This window comes from Gadus macrocephalus, chromosome 6 (genome assembly GCF_031168955.1).
Source record: "Gadus macrocephalus chromosome 6, ASM3116895v1".
NCBI classification, from domain to species: Eukaryota; Metazoa; Chordata; class Actinopteri; order Gadiformes; family Gadidae; genus Gadus; species Gadus macrocephalus.
This window is the reverse complement of record NC_082387.1, coordinates 24,671,502-24,692,777: the sequence shown is the minus strand read 5'-3', so window position 1 is coordinate 24,692,777 and position 21,276 is coordinate 24,671,502. Positions and strand designations below refer to the sequence as shown.

General features: G+C 47.9%; 1 protein-coding gene and 1 long non-coding RNA gene across 2 annotated transcripts; both read left to right on the top strand.

Moving 5' to 3' along the window:
- Positions 1-7,039: 7,039 nt before the first annotated feature.
- On the top strand, positions 7,040-20,206 carry iglon5 (IgLON family member 5; the record flags this gene model as incomplete). The annotated part of the gene is made up of 6 exons (XM_060054241.1): positions 7,040-7,466; positions 8,759-8,878; positions 14,895-15,026; positions 16,361-16,481; positions 17,077-17,228; positions 17,407-20,206. Coding segments are annotated over 6 exons (1,056 nt in total), but the record flags the coding sequence as incomplete, so codon positions are not given.
- LOC132458951 (uncharacterized) lies at positions 9,298-12,210 on the top strand. Its single transcript, XR_009526051.1, has 2 exons — positions 9,298-10,380; positions 10,830-12,210. It is a non-coding gene; the product is annotated as an uncharacterized LOC132458951 (long non-coding RNA).
- Positions 20,207-21,276: the final 1,070 nt, after the last annotated feature.

The following is a 21,276-nucleotide window of genomic DNA, read 5'->3' as shown; positions in this document are numbered from 1 at the left end:
GTTTGGCCCGCATCAACAAACGCGAAGTGCAGGTTTAAACAATCGATAATATGATAAAGCTATTTTATGAACGGCTGGAGGGCAGCCCAGGAGCCTCCTCTGCGGAGGGGTCCCTCTGGGGGTCCGTCTTCCAGCGGCCACGCGGTGTACGCCTTACGCCACTGCCTCCGTCCGTTGACTGATCCCCATTGACTTTGAACGGGGACGGACGCGCAATGCATTGTGGATCCGTGTGGAAAGTGGAAAAATGTTCAACTTTTTCGGCAGCGACGGATCCGTCATCCAATCGGAACACGTATGCAAATGTAAGCACTTGGATGACGGATCCGTCGCTGCCGAAAAACCCTACATGCCCACTGCACCGTCAGTCAACGGACGTGGGAAGGCTGACGGATGGGGGAGTCGTCTTTGCAGAGGCATCCGTCAGCCAATCAAATCGCTTCGCCGGGTTCTTCCCCGCTTCTTCCTGCTTGTTGCGATGCAAGATGACCCCTCTTTCCCGCTTTCCAGTATCGTCAGAGCCCGAGTCGCGTCACAGTGCTTAAATTTGCATACGCGATCTGATTGGATGACGGATCCGTCGCTGCCGAAAAAGTTGACAATTTTTCAACTTTTTGACGGAGCTGAAGGCTCCAACGGAACGGACGGATCCACAATGCATTGCGCGTCCGTCCCCATTCAAAGTCAATGGGGATCAGTCAACGGACGGAGCCAGTGGGCACGAGGCGTTCCGTGCAGTGGCGGTTCTACGTCCAGTTACGCCCCGGGCAAGACTTCATCCAAGGGGGCGGGGGGGGGGGGGGGGGGGGGGGGGGTTGTATCATGACCCTACGGACTTTCAGTGGGGGTTTCATTCCGTCTGTGCACGGCACCTTCTCAACGAGCAGGTGTGCGCCTGCAGCCAGAGGGGGCGCCAAAATACCAATTCCCCACACAATGTTTTGTACTTCATTGAAAACCGCTACGCAACGCTTATTTTTTTTTAACTGCTCGTGGCGCACCCCATGTGATTTGGCGCCCCCCACAAAGATGGCGCCCCGGGCGGCTGCCTGGTTCGCCCGTGCCTAAAACCGCCACTGGTTCCGTGCATTCATTCTGTCCCTACACGGTGCGGGCTTGTAGCATTAGATTAACGGCGGATCGTGGTTTGTTGCTCAGAGTTGCAGGGGTGTTCTGGTTTGATGTTAGGGGAAGACTGGGGTTAATGGTTGGAATGTTCCCGTTGCTGAGCTGTCCAACCACCCCTTGTCCCATGTCCCCGAGCTGACTTCCTGTACACAATGTGACGTAACTGCAGCAGGCGCTGTGGAGTTGAATAGCATTAGATATTAGTTTATGAGAGTATTTCTGGAGCATGAAATATAAGTTTAGTTTAATAGGAGTGTATAAATAGCGCTAAACACAATATTTATTAATTAAATAAAAGGTTAAATAGCTCTGGATTCGGGCAGCCATCACTGATAAAGCATTTGGTCGAAATACATGGGCCACCCGGCCCCTCTGCTCTGCAGTAAACAGGAAACCAATGTTCTGGTATGCCGCTCCCACCCCCGCATTAACTGGCAGACAGCTGGATTTTCCAAGTTGACGGAGAGCGGCGGAACGGGCAAAGCCACAGTTTCCAGCACTTCGAGGAACGGCTATTAAAAAAAAATCACCAAAGAGAAAAAAGGGGCTGAATAAAACGAGGCGGTAGCTGGCTGGAGACGGAGCCAGGGGGTCCTGGGAGAGCCGCGTTCATGTGGTGACGTGGGAGGAGGTGGGGGAGAGGGGAGGGATACCTGCTCTAAAACGGACAGGAAGGCAGCCAAGCACGACATCGCTTACAGCGCCTTAAATAAACTATTAGTAGATATTAGTTTAATATGAAAAATATATTTTTTCTACTATCTGTACCATCGACCATAACAAATTATTTTAATGAGGGTATTAATCAACTCTTAGTAGATATTAGTATAATGTGAGAGGCATTAATAAACCATTAGGAGATATGAGTTTAATATGATATGTCTATAATCTGTAGCATCAAGCATAAAATATTAGTTTAATATCAGAGTATTAATAGTTAGGAACATCATAGGAACAAGAACCCAAGGATTGAGACTACAGTAGCCACTTCAATAGAACTTGTTGCAATATTACTCATGAGAAATCAGGAGTTTAACAAGAGGCCCTTTTATAGAGGATGACATGCAGCCAGAATGCAACTCGTTGACTTAGAGGTTGACGAAAGATTAGGCTGTGGTGAAAGTCATTCTGGGTGACATGGGAAATTAAGACTGGAGCAAAGAGTACAATATGATTATTAATGAAAAATAAACTTTGAACATACGGTTGACTTTTTTATTAGCGCCAGTCGAGTGCACAGCAAGACTTAGTGCATTGCAATAAATTGGTATTTATAATAAGTATCTCAAATTCAGTTTCAGTTTAAAAAAAAATCCATTTTAGAAATTATCCTTATTCCATTATATTCAGAATCAAACTGAAAACACTATAATTATAACACAACATTAGTTTCTATAGTAAAAAAGAAAGAAAAGCGATTTAGTCTTGCTCCATATCTACTTCCCATTGTTGTTTTTAAATGGCGTCCTAAAAAACACACCAAGTAAACGCCAGACAACTGACCCAGATGGGAACTCTCTAGGGGTCAGTAATCCATCCCTATAGAACCATGGTTAATGTTCCAAAGGTTTCCAAACGACTTCATTACTGGAATAGAAGAGGATTTAGGCTATTACCACCAACTCCCCTTTGGACTGTGTAGAACTATCCACACTTCAGCAGCAGGGGTGACGGAGAAGCTGGTTGTTTAACTCTCAGACTAACGTCTTTCTCGTCTACTCCTGTCTCATACTCACCTCTCAGGCCCTGTTGACATCCTGTAGAAGAAGAAGCAATGTAGTATTAACAAATGAATATCCTTCATATCCTCGTTGTTGATTTAACTTCGTATTACCAGAATAACTAATGGTAACTAAATAAAATTGTTAAAAGAATGAAACAAAAACTCACTGACTGGGTGAAGCATGATGGTACCACGGGTCTTGAGACCATGTGAATGGCATGCACTCCACCCGAGTGGCGGGAAACAAAAGCACTGCAACGTGCACTAAATCCTCACCACGTGCACTTAAGCCACATTCACTTGATCACCTTCAAGTGCACTATATACCCACCACGGCACTTTTCCGATCGAAGGTTGACGCTACATTAATGGTGGGAGTGTCTCAGAATGTACAGCGGGTTGACTGGCAATCGGAAGGTTGCTGGTTCAATCCCTGGCTCCTCCTAGTGAGGAGCCAGGTGGAGAGCAAGAAACATACCCGTATCTGCCCACAGCTGACGGTTTGGGCATATTGAATGTGTGTATGAATGGTTGAATGTGAGGCCCTGATTATAAAGCGCTTGGAGAGGTAAAGGTCAGAAATCGCTATATAAATGCAGTCCATTTACCATTTAATGGCCCGTTTCTTCCTGCAAGAGAGGAAATTACATCAGCACATCCGCACACACCAAGTATGTATCAACAGAATTATTGCAATGTTGAATATCGTATTATAAAGAGTTTATCAGTCACCCTCTTATAAGTACTTTTCCAATAGAATGAGAGATTTAGCAATGGAAAGAAATGCTCATCACTTGAAACATGTCCAGTCTCTTTGCTCTTCTGAACTCAAACCATTGACATAAACTCGAGAAGTGGATTTAAAAGTTTTGCAGTGGATAATTTTTTCTATTTCTGTATTGAACAATGTCACCTTTGTTACCACTTTGGCAGCTATCTGTGGTTTTAGTTTAATATATCACATATTACAAAGATATAGTACGCACCAACAGAATGAGTACAATATTTTGCAATATGCAAATATGACAGAATATTTATTTATTACTCCTCGTAAACTGTATAGTGGCATACCTGCATGCAGTGAAGGCAAAACATCAACATCTTAGTTAACTTAACATCACACTCAAGTATGAGGAGTGTCGAGTCTAGCTAGTAAGCTCATCAGTCACTGCTTACAAGGCCGGCATAATGCAATACATTACATAAAGGATATGATACTTAGATCATTCAAAGAGTATAACAGGCACATACTAACAAAACATTTTAGCACCACTTAGTTCACCACATCAATGTTGTCACAATGATACAAGAAGCAAGGGTGAGAGAGGGAGAGGGTGAGAGAGGTTGATAGAGGGTGAGAGAGGGAGAGGGTGAGAGAGGTTGATAGAGGGTGAGAGAGGGAAAGGGAGACAGAGCTGCATTTCAAACTAACGTTCCTTACCAAATTAAAATACTAGGCTACGTGTGTAGGTAGGACAGAGTTTTCCTTCTGCTTTAGGGACCAGTCTGTCTGATCAGCAGACAGAGCATTACCTTCGATGGCACAAACTTCCATTGTTGTCCAAAGAAACGTTGTTAAGTGATTGCAGCATAGATAAAGAGGACACAGCCCTGAATGCATTCAAGGTAGAATTGTTATTTCAATATCTGCCTCACAATTGCTTAACGCAGAAAATAATCAAATAACCCCTAAGGATTGATTCTGCAAAACAAAATAACAGGGTGTCTGTTTGTGTGTCTGACATGCTTTAATGTGCTTTTGGACAACTTTTGCAATTCTCCAACACTGAGGAAGCACATCTTATTTGTAGATCTCAAGACGCCGTGATTCAAAGGGAAAATAAAAAACACAACGCAGTGTTATAGACAGCGGCAGAGATTTGGTATGGGAAGTGCTTTTGCGCATTTTGAGTAGTATTGCAGTAGCATAGTTTGGTTTATTATATATACTTAGGGTACCTAATATGGTCTAGACTTCAAAGGAAAAATAATTAGGGGATTAAGGAATTTACTGATAAAGGAGAAGAATTTAGGAGGTTAAGGAAATATTAAGACATAAGTGGTTACACACATATTGATGTTTGAAAACATTTGCAATGCGATTAGAGCAAATATCATGTTTAATTCACATTTCAACAAACCAATTTTATTTGGATGCTTTCCTGGCAATATTTCAATGGAAAATGAATACAAATAACTCTATGCCAATCTGTTAATACCATTCTCTCCTTCAAAACATAGTATATCAATGCCCCGTCAATTCATTTTGAATAACTTCACATAAGTAATTACATTACATAGCACATTAATATTGCTGAATTCCCTTTCTAAAGCATACCAAAATCACACATTATTTCGGATTAAGCCCTAAGCCTCCCATTCCAATAATTTAAGGTTCACCAACCTTAGCAAGCTAGCAAGCTACATGAACCCTGGCAGCCAAAGTCATGGACATAACGTGTTCCTGTGCAGCTAACTGCTTTGTTATACGCCAACACTTTTCCTTATCAACATTCCGTTGCTCTATATTCAAAATGTTATCCACACATTTAATATCATCTTTACGATAGATATACAAATCTGACCGTTCAACTTTAGTTTATTTTCTTACCGTAAAATGTTAGAGGACAGCAAAGCTCCTACAATTCCTCAGGGAAATCCAAAGCAGATATAACCTGATGAAGGATTTTATTTCATTTTATAATTCCTTCCAGTTTCTTGTCCTTTGTTTGGATGATACATTTACATTTTACTTTTATCATTATTACTTTAAAATTATTCATAGTAGCCTACACACTGGAAATGTATAAATGCACAATTTGATCATTGATGTAAAAAATAATGATAATATTTAGATGGTTATTAGGGTGTTGTGCGTTGGAGCAAGCATGTCATGAACAGATTAATATTATTAATATATCTTGCTCTTAAAGGGAAAGTTCACCCATTTCCATTAAGCTTTGTATCGTTAGAAACCCATATTTTTTATATTCCCTTATTTTCTGGAGAGACTGGAGAGATCCGTATCGATCTCCAACACTTCCTGTTTAAGATGACGCAATATGACGATTTTTGCGTAGAAGTAAATAGGAAGTGTAAGAGGGGAGGATTCTCGTAAGACTACAAGCACGAGGGGGTGGGACCCACTGATCTAGATCAGCGGGAGTGGCCAGCAAAGCTGTGCATCGTGGTGCATGGTGGGAGTTGTTGTCTTCAATCCACAAAGCTGTGCATCGTGGTGCATGGTGGGAGTTGTTGTCTTCAATCCACAAAGCTGTGCATCGTGGTGCATGGTGGGAGTTGTTGTCTTCAATCCACAAAGCTGTGCATCGTGGTGCATGGTGGGAGTTGTTGTCTTCAATCCACAAAGCTGTGCATCGTGGTGCATGGTGGGAGTTGTTGTCTTCAATCCACAAAGCTGTGCATCGTGGTGCATGGTGGGAGTTGTTGTCTTCAATCCACAATGCTGTGCATCGTGGTGCATGGTGGGAGTTGTTGTCTTCAATCCACAAAGCTGTGCATCGTGGTGCATGGTGGGAGTTGTTGTCTTCAATCCACAAGCGCCAAAAAGTCACTTTCTGCCTTTTCTCGGTCAAGACGGCACCAAATTAGAATTTTATTTTATTATTCGACTACATATAGGACCCAATTTCAATACATATTCATCCCTCCACCGGTGAAATGCTCCTTTAAGTACGATAAATCAGGCTGGGCGAGGACACCTATTGGTGGGGGACACAGCATGACAAGTCCTAACTTCTGAATCAGACACTATGCTCTGATATTCAAGTTTTAAGTCCAGAAACATGAGGTTTCCTTGGTAAAGTTCCTGACTTGGGCAAAACATGATAATCATCAGAAAGTTTAGGATGTACGTTTGTAGGCCTTGCGAAGGTTGGTATAGGAAACAGGGATAAAGTTATTATTCAGATAAACAGATGAGGCTTTTAGGTTATTTTTATTTTTGGTCCAAAGCACACATAGTGTGATCATATTGTTACATATGTTTGCATCTTTCAATAGTTTCTTTCTGTCACCTCACCTTTACCTCACCTGTATCTCACCTGAACCTTACCTGTGTATCAGCTGTGTCTCACCTGGGACACACCCACATCTCACCTGTACCTCACCTGTATCATACCTGGGACACACCCGTATCTCACCTATCCCTCACCTGTATGTATCTAACCTGGGACACACCCGTATCTCACCTGTACCTCACCTGGGACACACCTGTATCTCACCTGTTCCTCACCTGTATGCACCTCACCTGTACCTCACCTCTATGTATTTCATCTGTACCTCACTTGTGTCTCACCCGGGACACACCCGTATCTCACCCGTGCCTCACCTGGATCTCCCCCGTGTCTCACCTGGTGCAGCTGTAAGATCGACGAGGGGGTGACCCACAAGGCGTGGTTGAACCGCTCCAACATCCTGTTCACGGGGCTGGACAAGTGGTCGCTGGACAAGCGCGTGTCGCTGGTCAACAGCAACACCAGCCACTTCTCCATCCAGATCGACCAGGTGCACGTGGCCGACGAAGGGCCCTACACCTGCTCCTTCCAGGCCAACAACAAGCCCCGCTCTACCCATGTCTACCTCATAGTACAAGGTAGGTACCCCGGACTCCCTGGTGCACTGTGGCGATTGATAGAACGAGCTGGGAGGCGGATCACGAAGAGAAACCCACACCTGCTCCTTAGAGGACAAGCAAACCCCAACGCCATGCATACTGTAGATTGATTTGCGTAAGACTCCCTCTCTAGGTCTAACAGATGCTATTGCATGTATAACCACTCATTGGCTTAAATGCGGACTCGGTCTCCTAAGCCGTCGATACAACACACTTGTCCTTTGCTTATTGCACCTGAATTAAAGAGAGGCGTTTCCAGTGGTAGTTCCGCCCAGGAAATGAATAAAACCTGAAAGGCTTTTTAAGAGGCAGGGTCAGGGAATTTGGTTCTGCTTTAAAGACCGCTCTTTAGTGGCCACATTGTTAGCCGTGGGTCTGAGAGGAGACGAGAGTGAAGCGATGCATCCATGATGTCATACCGCTCTGGGACGCGAGATCTGTCTGGCGGAAGGTCTGAAAGTCACAATGACTCACAGAAATAGGTGGTTAGATTGAGGGATGATTATATATATATTTGCCTACTATCAGCCGGCGTGTCTACCGACCCGTCTACAGTCTGTCAGTGTGTCCGCCAGATGGATGTTGTGTATTCTTCAGCTCTGCTGCAATCTCACATCCAATCACAACGCTGAGGCAGCTGCGTTCACCGCTCTGGCCGCAGCAGACAAGAGAGGAGGGGATTCCGGATCCGGATGACGAAAAGCGATCTGGGGTCAAGGCTCATTAAAAGCAATGATAATCGGCCATTTAAATTCAATCCAACTTGTTATCAAATTAACGAGCAGAAAAGTGCTCTGATAAAACAGTGGAAGTTTCAGGAAAACTATTCATAGTTTCCATTAGGGGAAGGGAGACGGTGTTATTGATGTTCCAAGTGGAAAGCTCCTGAAGGGCGCACATTACATTACCAATCCATTAAATGCATCTGGAGTACCTGATTGGCCATACTGCTGCACACAGACGCATTCACGCACGCACGCACGCACGCACGCACGCACGCACGCACGCACGCACGCACGCACGCACGCACGCACGCACGCACGCACGCACGCACGCACGCACGCACGCACGCACGCACGCACGCACGCACGCACGCACGCATCCCCCCACACACTCGCACCCACACACAAACATGATTAATCTACAGACTTGGCTCTCCCCGTCTCTTGTTCCAAACACCAACGCCGTGTTTTTGAACAAGTGCGGCAGACCTCATGAATAATTCCCTCCGAGCGAATCGGAGGGTTAAAGGTGGCTCTCTTGTCTCCCAGTGCCGGCGCGAATCGTCAACGTTTCCCGAGACGTGTCGGTGAACGAGGGCGACAACGTCAACCTGTTCTGCTTGGCGGTGGGACGCCCCGAGCCCACGGTCACCTGGAAGGACCAGAAGTGTAAGAAAACCTGCTTCCTGTCGCACTCTCTCACCCTCATGATCTCGCCCTCTCGTGCTCTCGTGCCCTCATTATCTCACCTCACACCATCTCGCCCCTCGTCTTCTGACCACCTCTGCCTGTTATCCTCTAACCCTCCCAGCTCTCATCCTCTCAGCTCTCCTCCTTCCATCCTCTCATCCGTTTGTTCTTTCACCCTCTTCACATCTCATCCTCTCATCACATGACCTCTCCTCCTCTCACTCTCTCAGCCCCAATCCTCTTATCGCTCATCCTCTCACTCTCTTATCCTTCCACCATCTTGTCCTCTCACCCATCCTCCTCCCCCCCTCTCCCCATTCTCCTCCCCTCCTCTCCCCCTTTTCTGCTCTCATCCTCTCACCCTCTATTCATCTCAACCCTCATGTTCCCCCACGTGCAACGCCCACAGCCTCTGGATGGCGCGTGGCAAGTGAGCCGGCCAAATTATTTCCAATGGCTCCCCCGTCACACTCCCACCCTTCGTCACAGTGTACGCGCCCATACCGCCGCAATACCGTTTCAGAACCACGATGCCATTCCAACGTGTTTTTCCCTCCCACGCGCTGTGTAATTATGCCCGGGCGTCGGCGGTAATCGTCAGCATCTGTCTTCGTCCTCGCCGGTCGACAGCCACCACAACGCCGGGCTGGCCCACAGCCCCCCCGTTGCCACTGAAGGCCGTTATTTATAGTTTCCGTCACCGTCACGCGCTATCTGAACCGGACCAGTGCACGATAGATGAAGAGGAAAACGTCTGCCTCTCCCGCACCAATCTTTATTCTATTTCTGCCTCCCCCCCCCCCCCCTCCCTCCTCCTCCTCCTCCCAGCTGTCTGTGCGTCTGCTGATGTCCACAGTCAGTCGTCGGAGGCGGGCATGGCGCGCGGGCGCGTGCTAAGTGCTGCGGTTTATGAGATAGCAACCGTGCAGCCTTGGAGATGGATGTGTCAGGTTGTTAGCCTAGCTAATTGGTAGATATTGGATGAACTGCTGCTGTATGTCACCCAGCCTTTCGACGGCGTGCTCCTCGGCTGACAGGGGGGGGGGACCCCGAGTGGGATGTTCTCAATAAGAGCCATGTGTCACGTTAAATCACAGCCCCCTGTCTTCTGCGCCGGCGGTGCTAAGGGTGCAGACGCTCCATCCAGACGTCGTCATCACACGGTTGAACATGTGTACGCCCCCCGGGGATGATTTAGACCCCAGTCAGGGCTGAATGTTGTAGCACGTTAAAGACCAGGGTCGACACGTTGAAGACGAATGATCTAGAGGAGGCCAGAGACAGCATTGTGGAATTCAAAGGAGGTTGACGATGAGGCCTTCACCTCTAGACCATACATAAAGGTCTGACCAGGCTTGACCTTACATGCACGTTTGATGCAGATTTAGGTAGGACTTTAAGTTTGATTCTGTATTGTGATATTTTGCCTGTTGGGTTGCTCGATTGTTTGTTAGCCAATTGGTAGATTGTTTAGATCATTGGTTCTCAAAGTGCGGCCCGCGGGCCAATGGCGGCCCGCGGAATCATTCCTGGCGGCCCGCAATGACATACATAATTATGTAAGTTATAAAAATAAAAATAAAACTTTTTTATTTTTATTATTATATCAATATCAATTTAAACAATATAAATAAATACAAAGAGAAAAGTCGAATCTCTCTAGCTTTCAATTAAATCCTTTTACATTTGTTAGTTTTAATCCGACTGTACATTACTTTGAAAGGCTGAACCTCAGTTTCGTGATTTAGACCTCACTTGACCTCACACCCAGAGGTCCACGGTGCGGGTGCAATGTTTTTTTTGACCACTGGGATGCTGACGGCGTTTCCCGCCATTTTTTTTTTTCCTTTGGCGGCCCTCAGTCAAATTTTGGGTTCCTAAATTGGCCCTCAGTTGTCAAAACTTTGAGAACCCCTGGTTTAGATGTTAGGGTACAGGGTTTGTTGGTTGGTTGGAAGGTCAGCCCGATTGTTGATATCTTGCTTTAAAAAAGAATTCACAAAAATATGAACAGTTACTAACATTAATATATTCCTATATTAGTTGTAAAGTTACGAATGTGACCAATCTTTCCTAAAATAAGTACTTACTAAGAGAAATAGTTACACATAGCTAGTCCAAGGTGGATTCTCTGCTGAGATATGTAGTAACTCATGTAACTGGACTCTGTGGTGGATGTGTAGGCTAAGACGTGTAGTTACTCACGCCTCTCGTGTTTGTCAATGCTAAGTAATGTAGAGAAACGTATGCAAACAATAGACTCTGTAGTGGACGTCGATGCTAAGCACTGGCTGGGTTCTGGTGAAATGAGAGAGAGATCCATCTCCTTGTAGTGTCTAGCTGTTACACCATTGATAGAAGCTATACACAAACAGACACACACACACACACACACACACACACACACACACACACACACACACACACACACACACACACACACACACACACACACACACACACACACACACACACACACACAAGCCCAGGAAGCACATTAATGACAATTCTGCTTACTCTTTAACAACCATGCACACAAACACATCTAAAAACACAGACACAAACACCTCTGTGCGGTGCCTTTAGCAAATTGTCCTATGTACAAAAGCACACACACAGAAACACACACACACACACACACACACACGCACACGCACACGCACACGCACACGCACACGCACACGCACACACACACACACACACACACACACACACACACACACACACACACATTTCTCCAGTGTCAGCAGTAATTCTCACCTCACACATCTTCCAACAGCCATCCCCCTCCCTCTCCTCCTCCTTCCCATTCCCTAGAACATCAGAGAGGGAAAGAGACACCGAGGGAGGGAGAGAGAGGGAGCGCAAAGGAGTGAAACAGCCACAGTTAAATAGAGAGAGGAGTTGCTGCGGTTTCCATTACACTGGATCAAAATGTGTGTGCGGAAGTGTGTGTGTGTGTGTGTGTGTGTGTGTGTGTGTGTGTGTGTGTGTGTGTGTGTGTGTGTGTGTGTGTGTGTGTGTGTGTTTCTGTGTGTGTGTGTGTTTCTGTGTGTGTGTGTGTGTGTGTGTGTGTGTGTGTGTGTGTGTGTGTGTGTGTGTGTGTGTGTGTGTGTGTGTGTGTGTGTGTGTGTGTGTGTGTGTGTGTGTGTGTGTGTGTGTGTGTGGGGGGGGGTGGGTGTGTGTGTGTGTGTGTGTGTGTGTGTGTGTGTGTGTGTGTGTGTGTGTGTGTGTGTGTGTGTGTGTGTGTGTGTGTGTGTGTGTGTGTGTGTGTGTGTGTGTGTGTGTGTGTGTGTGTGTGGGGGTGGGTGTGTGTGTGTTGCAGCCATCTGTTCTCATTACTCAGATGACTATCCACACACACACCTACACACAAACCTGCAGCCACGTAGACAGCCATACTAACTCCCACAACCCTCCTGCCTCACTCAAAACGGTCACATTCGAACATCCGTCACTCACAGAAGAGGATAACTTTACATGATGTCTGACAGCCATTGCATGTCAAGACTAAATGTATTTAAAATTGTAATGATTTTTCCTAAAATATTGTCAAAAGGATAACCCTAACCCAGTCTCAAACCCTTTTTCCTACCCCCTCCTAAAAATAGGGATCCATTAGTAAAGTACAGACTCCCATGGTGTTGAAGATACGCAAGCGCTCTTCAGCTCAGTGATGGTTAGCCCTGTGCTAGCTCTTCAGCCGAGTGATTGTTAGCCATCTGCTAGCTCTTTAGCTACTTCCCAACTGGAGTTATCGCGCCCGGCTCGGCCGTTCTTGCAGTATTTAATTAGAAGTATTATAGTTCACCATTTGAAATAGCTGTTCCTTGAATGGCGCAGTAGGAAAAGTAATTTCCCGCTGCGACTGCCTTTTTTCCCGCCATTTTCCCCAGCTCAGCGGTCCTGCTAATAATCCTCCCGTATAATCTCCAATTAGCTCCACGCGCTAATCTGTGACAGGAGCTAGCGTCGCGTTAAGTGTCTTCTTTATGTGTGCTCGCGCCGGCGTCACTAAAAAACTCCCGCCCGAGTGTCTGTGGGCAGGAGGTGAGGCGGGTGAGGACGTGTGAGATGGGGGGTATTTTAAAAGCAAATCGTAAATGTGCCGGGTTTCCTTGTTAGCGGCAAGATTACGTATTGTGTGGCGTTCCACAGCCTGATTCCTTTAATAGGCTGGATGAGAGCGGGGAGAGGGAAGCAGAGAGAGAGGCGAGAGGATAGTGAGAAGAGGCAAGAGAGAGGAGAGGCTGGATAGAGAAGAGAGGGAGCGAGAGAGAGAGAGAGAGAGAGAGAGAGAGAGAGAGAGAGAGAGAGAGAGAGAGAGAGATGAGGAGAAAGGAAAGAGAAGACGGCGGAGAGAAGGAAGACTTAATGGCTTCACAGGCGACGAGACAGCTCGGAGCGATTCTCCATTTCTCTTCCTTACTCTGCTCACTCTCGTTTCTGTGGTTTTCTCTCTCTCCATCCCTCCATCCTGTCACCCTAATAGCCCCTGCGGCATCCCCCCAGACAGCACCATAACTCCTCCCGGTTCCCCCACCCCGGGCCATGTGGTAGAGCTCGCTGGTTCCAGCGCCGCCAGCCCTGTGGCGGAGCTAAATGATTACCTCCATGGGCTCTGTGCCGGAGAAGGTTACTCAGGCATGGGCCCTGTGGTGGAGCTAGCTGGTTCACTCATGGGCTCTGTGCTGGAGATGGTTACTTAACCATGGGCCCTGTGGTGGAGCTGGTTCCCTCATGGGCTCTGTGCTGGAGATGGTTACTTAACCATGGGCCCTGTGGTGGAGCTGGTTCCCTCATGGGCTCTGTGCTGGAGATGGTTACTTAACCATGGGCCCTGTGGTGGAGCTGGTTCCCTCATGGGCTCTGTGCTGGAGATGGTTACTTAACCATGGGCCCTGTGGTGGAGCTGGTTCCCTCATGGGCTCTGTGCTGGAGATGGTTACTTAACCATGGGCCCTGTGGTGGAGCTGGTTCCCTCATGGGCTCTGTGCTGGAGATGGTTACTTAACCATGGGCCCTGTGGTGGAGCTAGCTGGTTCCCGAATGGGCTCTGTGGTGGAGATGGTCCTTTTGCCGTGGGCTCTGCGCTGGAGCCATGGATTCTAGCGGACTCCCCCCACCATTGGTTCCTCGGTGGAGTGAGCTGCAGTCTGGCGTCGGAGGAGGAAGAAATGTACTTCCATTCCAATGCGCCAGACAGAGAATTCTCATCAGGGACTCCTGAGAGTTTGTCAACACCAGACACCAGACTCATATTCCTCCCCCCCCCCCCTCCCCTGCCGTGTCACACCTGTTAGCTACGCTCTCATTTCCTGTGAGAACGAGCCGGTAATTATGTTGTTCCTGTCAATTCACTTTGTCCCCATACTGTCACACAATGATTAAATACATGCGCAACACCCACACACGCACTGACAACACGATATATTGATAGAATTGCTGCACATACATAAATAAGAACCCCACAATGCTGATTATAATAATTATATGTATATATAAAAATAAGTAAATAAAAATAAGCATTGTATTTCTAACCACTCCACATCAAACAAACGCACAGGTGTAGTAGGGATTGGCTCTGATTGGTTGTTGCTTGCGTGGGAAAGGTGTGTCTGTACTGATTGGTTGTGCCTATTGGGGAAGGTCCTTGGAGAGACTTGACATTTCCAACTCTGTGTTTTCACCTTGTCAACCGTTAAACAGAATCAACACTAAACCCAAACCCTTTTAGATTCAACAAATGATGTTTGAATGTAGAACAGGACATTAGACATAACTAGATATTAGATGAGTTTGTTGACCTACCATGTCCCCGCTGGAGATCAGAAAATCGATAACAGCGAAAAAAGATGTCGACGCTTTGTCACTCGTGGAACAGAGAGAGAGGAATGATTGTGTTGGCGCCGTGTGCCGCGGGTTCAGATCAGCCATCCCCATCATCTCAATGACCTCTGCCGCGACCTGTGTGCCCTCGTGGCGAACGCTGCAGTCGGCCTCGTGAGCGAGGGGGAGTTCCTGGACATCACCGAGATCCGGCGGCAGCAGGGCGAGGACTTTGAGTGCATCACCAACAACGGCGTCGCCCCGCCGGCCCGGCACAAGGTCAAGGTCACCGTCAACTGTGAGCCCCTCCCCCGCACGCCGTCGCACGGCCAGGACGCAGGCTAGCCTCACGCGCACACTGACGACACAAGCACACACCGAGGACACACACGCACACACACACTAGTTGGACACACGCACACTAACAACACAAACACACTGAGAACACACACACACACTAGTTAGACAGACGCACACTAACAACATAAACACACACTGAGAACACACACACACTAGTTAGACACACGCACACTAACAACATAAACACACACACACACTATTTAGACACACACAAACACACACCGAGAACACACACACACACACTAGTTGGACACACGCACACTAACAACACAAACACACTGAGAACACACACACACACACTAGTTGGACACACAAACACAAACACACACTGAGAACACACACACACACACACTAGTTAGACACACAAAAACAAACACACACTGAGAACACACACACAGACACACACTAATTAGACACACACAAACACACTAACATCAAAAACAGACACTAACAACATAGACCCACACTGAGAACACACACACAGAGACACAAACTCACAAACTAAACAAACACGCACTGAGAACACACATAAACACTAGTTAGACACACACACACTAACAACACAAAAACACACACACACACACATTAGTTTACACACACACTGACAACACAAACACACACTGAGAACCCCCACACACAAACTAGTTAGAAACATACACACAAACAACACAAGCACACACACTAGTTAGACAAACACACTAACAACACAAACACATACCGAGAACACACACACACACACACATTAGATAGACACACACACACACACATTAGATAGACACACACACTAACAACACAAACACATACCGAGAACACACACACACACACACACATTAGATAGACACACACACACACACACACACACACATTAGATAGACACACACACTAACAACACAAAAACATACTGCAAACACACACACACACTAGTTAGAAACACACACACAAACACAAGCACACACACTAGTTAGACAAACACACTAACAACACAAACACATACCTTGAACACACACACACACACACTAACAACACAAAAACATACTGCAAACACACACACACACACACACACTAACAACACAAAAACATACTGCAAACACACACACACACACACACACACACACACACACACACACACACACACACACACACACACACACACACACACACGCTAACACCCCAGGCTGGGCTTTGACCCAAAAACACGGACCCGATGTGTTAATGAAACATGCTAATCATTATGCTAATGACGGGATGATGTCACCCCCCCCCCACCGCCAGACGCCCCCTCCATCACGGAGGTGAAGAACACGCCGGCCCAGCTGGGCAAGATGACGGTGCTGCGGTGCGAGGCCATGGCCGTGCCCTCCGCTGCCTTCGAGTGGTACCGCGATGAGCGCAGGTGAGCCGTCCGAACCCCGGCGACGGAGCACCTGCCGTCGGTTTGCGCAGCGCTCACTGTGCTAGCGAGCGCCCAGCATACATGTCGACCGGTGGTGCTAGCACTATGGCAGCGGGCGGTCGATGCCTGCACAGCAATGGGCGCTAGCTAGCGTAGCGAGTGACGGCATAGCATTCAGTACTAGCAACGATAGAATAGCATCCAGTGCTACCCCCTAGCATAGCAATGAGTACTAGCATACCAGCATAACAAATCAGCATTAGCGTAATCTTAGCCTATTAGAGAGCACTAGCAGTAAATAGTAGCAGTTTGCACCAGCGCTAGCATAGCATAGCGGGAGTAGATCCATTCTAAAGGCTTAGTTATGGTTCCACGTCGACGCAACACAAGGAGGTTTACGGACCCCCTCGCGTTGGCGCCTGACGTGCGCCTCCCAAAAATGTTAACTTTGCAGCAAGGGCTGTGATTGGTCCGCTCACTAAAAGCCGAAGCAGAACCAAAACAGGTTCACGACTGCGTCGAAGCGTCTGCGTGGAAATTGCGTTGCGTCGCATAACTGAGCCTTAATACTCCCCTCTCCCCCCCCTTCCCTCAGGCCGGTGGAGGGCGACAATACCCTGAGCATTAAGAACGACAAGACGCGCTCACTGCTCATCTTCAACAACGTGACAGAGAAACACTTCGGGAACTACACCTGCCTTGCCTACAACCGTCTGGGGGCCAGCAACGCTAGCATGCTGCTATTCAGTACGTATACACACACATCCAAACACACTCTGCAAGAACAAATACACAGACCCTATGTTCTTTTACTTTCCTCCTTTTCTCATTGTTTTGTCTTCCCTCTTTCCCCACTCTCTCTCTCTCTCTCTCTCTCTCTCTCTCTCTCTCTCTCTCTCTCTCTCTCTCTCTCTCTCTCTCTCAGGGCCCGGGGCGGTCTACGGTCGAGGGACGGTCCACCATGTTGGTGGGTTCAGTGTTGGGGTTGCCGCGGTGATCACCTTCTCCATCTCGCTGCTCAGCATATAAACAACCATGCCCTACTCACCCTTACCCCCCCCCCCTCCCCCCTCCTCCTCCTCCTCCTCCTCCTCAGCCTATACCTGCCCCCCCCCCGCCCCCCTTACCGTAATCTGCCCCTCCTCCCCTTAATCCTGGCCCTAAACCCCCCCCCCCGCCCCAACCTCTTCTGCCGAATCTCAAACCCTCACCCCAACCTCACCTCCTACTCACCTTTCCCCACTCCCCCCCCCCCCCCCCCCCCCCCCTAACTCCACCACTCACCCTTACCCAACCTCCTCACCAAGCCCCCTCCCTCCTCCCAGTGTGAAGACGTCGAGGTGAGAGGAAGGAGGTGGAGGACGAAGAGGAGTTGTGAACCCGTCACTGTGAACTAAGAGAATATAAGAATATGCATTAATCCAGGAGCCATCGAAACATCGCTACACAAACTATGAACCTTGACACCCACCTGGCCATTGTGTCACCCGGCCCTCGTCTCACCTGGTCTGGTCTCACCTGGTCTGGTCTCACCTGGTCTGGTCTCACCTGGTCCAGCCTCACCTGGTCTGGCCTAACCCCAGATCTGCTGCACCAACTGTCTCTCTCTCTCTTTCTCTCTCACTTTATACTTTTTGTCTGTGTCTTATTTTGGCTTTTTGCTCTCTCTCTCTCTCTCTCTCTCTCTCTCTCTCTCTCTCTCTCTCTCTCTCTCTCTCTCTCTCTCTCTCTCTCTCTCTCTCTCTCTCTCTCTCTCTCTCTCTCTCTCGTTTTTCCACGCGTGTCATAGTTGTCGATGTGTGTAAATTAATGATGATTATTGTGTTGTTGATCAATGAGATAAAAGATATTCTAACACCCACGGGCCATATGTTATGTAATATAATAATAAGAGAAGATGACCTGATGTACACTAACTGACTTCCATGCTCTGCCTTATGGAAATGATACTTAAAGTGGGCGTGGCCTCCTCTGATCACATCAGGTCATGTGACCTCTCGAAAGCTGTCCCATGGCCTGCCAGGCCCACACACACACACACACACACACACACACACACACACACACACACACACACACACACACACACACACACACACACATGTATGCACACTAACACACACACATACATGCACACAAACACACACACCACCAACCGAAACAAACAAACCAACACACACACACACACATACATGAACACACACACATACATGCACACACACACGTGCACATACACACACACCTCATGATTTGGGCTATAGGCCGGTGCGGTACCACGCTGCTGCCAATGATGTCAAAATGTACCGAGAAGGGGGAGAAGGGGGAAGTCAGCACCCTGTCAGAGTGGGGGGGGGGCCGCATGCGTGGCGGACCCCCATCACCACCACCACCACCACCACCCCCTCCCCATGCCTCTCCCCCTCCTCTCCCTCATTGCTCGTGGTCCCTGTTCCCCTCCAATGTAAATATGCACAGTTCACACAAACTACATTACCCATAAGTCTCTGCTGCCCCCACCCCACCCCACCCCCCTGTGTGGCTTGTTGATAGCATGTACTGGTTAGAGATGTCGTGACCCCCCCCCCCCCCACCCCCAAAACCAACCCCTCACCCCAACTCATCCCCCTCTGTGTCTGTTTGTTCTCTGCAAGATTAACTGCTTCTTCTTCGTTGGTGTGAATAATATTGATAATAATACTACCATGACTACAAGGACGGTGATGATGATGATGATGATGATGATGAGGATGATGATGATGATGAGGATGATGATGATGTGTGTCCATTAAGTATTATAAATGAGTAACTATGAAGAGTTCATCTGTGATCGTAACACGCTTTGTGAGGCAGGACAATAGCTGAAATTTTTTGTACTTTTTGCTGCGGAGGCTGTGTTCTGACGTGCGTGTGTGTGTGTGTGTGTGTGTGTGTGTGTGTGTTCAAAGTGATGTGTATCGCTCTTCCTCTAACCACACACTCCTCACGCTTCCACAGACTCAACTCTTCTTTTTTTTTTTAAACACACCAGGAACCATCACTGAAGGTGTGCCGTATGATTTGTAACGTTTACTGTGTTTGACTTTCCCGGGAGCGTTTGTTTCGTGCTCATGTCGTTGGTCGCTTCCGACAAAAAATAACCACGTCCAGCGTCCGCCGTCTGTCGATCGCAAAAGGCGAGCAAACACCTGGGGTTGCCCCCGACGACCAGCGGCAGTCGAACTCAGACCCCGACCGTGATGCGACCCCCCCCACCCATTCCCCTCGCATAGTGACACTGGCGTCCTCGGGGTCGTTGGTCCCGACCCCTGATTGACCCCTCCGACGGGGGGGGGTGTTCAGACGACTGGACGTGTACCTGTGTGGGATTTTATTTTCTAAAGCAGCAATAACTCCTGACTTTGCCATGCTGGGACCCTGCTGTGATGTCTGTACTCTGAGAGCTCCCTTTCTATTGGCTGCCCGGGCGGCCAATCACAGCGCGCTTGTGCACGTATCACCTCGCTTCATAGATAAGGATGGATCCAAATACTCCAAGCACAAGAGACATCCCTGCTCTCTCCCCCTCTCTCTCTCTCTCGCTCTCTCTCTCTCTCTCTCTCTCTCTCGCTCTCTCTTGCTTTCTCTCAGTGTGTTAATGTGTATGTACATAATCTGTCCCTGCTGTCCGTTCTCCTGTCGCACGTCAATGTTATGGTGGATTTTAAAGAAAAGAAACAAAAACGTAATGGAGTCCTTGTCGATGTTCATGGGGGGACAGGGGGTACCCAACCGAGCACACACCAACACGCACAGGCACAAATGCGCGCACGCACACGCATGAACAAAACACACATATCCGCAACGACACAAACTTGACCGAAAACACATCCGCACGTCCAGATGCACGCACGCACCTGACCTCCTTTTCTACCTGACCTGATAAACTGGTCAACTGAGGCCGAGAAGTTCTGAGAAGGAGGGGGAGAAGAAGAGAGGAAGAAAAGGAGTGAGGCAGGGAAAAACGGGGAACACAAATCTCGCAGCTCTTCCTAACTATCGGATACGAAAGCCCTCCCCCCAGAGACACTTGGTAGCCTGACACCCCTAGCATTAGCATAGCTGAGATCACAAACACAGTTTGGCCTACTTAGCGTGTATAAATAACGTTGGGCTGCCACAAGCTGCGTTTACAGGAACATAATGAACCCTCTGTGGCCTTACAAGAGTGTGCCGCACCCAGCATATGTATTGAAAAAAACCTGATAAACGATGTTCTCTATACCAAAGACAGAGTCATGATGAGTTAGATGTCAAAGGTTTCTCTTTGAAAAATATTGTTTCCCCCCCCCCCCCCCCCCCAAGAGAGCTGTGATAGGTTGGTCTGGTTTAGATATCGATTACGCAAGTCTGCAGGTTGCCAGCCATGAATGGAGGCTGTTGGGATGAAGAATAATAGAGAAATCATTAATGCAGTGGCGGGTGTTTCATCATGTTTATAAGCAGGGTTTGGTGGGAGAGAATAGCCCTTAATGAGTGCCCAGTGTGCTGAGGGCTCTGGGTCTTTCACTAGAGATATAATGTGATCAGAAAGTCTTTTAGCCGCCCCTCCTTCCCCTGCAGGGAACAATCAAACGCTGAATCACGTCTCTAAAACCGAGCCGGGGTGCGACGCCGGTCGATTTTTAAAACACGCTGGAACGCGGGTCTCTCCAAAAAACACCAGCTGCACACGTTCAATTCAAAATAGAATGGGTAATCGATACCTTCGACTGAACAGTTTTCAGAACAGAGCAATTTCTCCCTGCTGGCTCCGAGC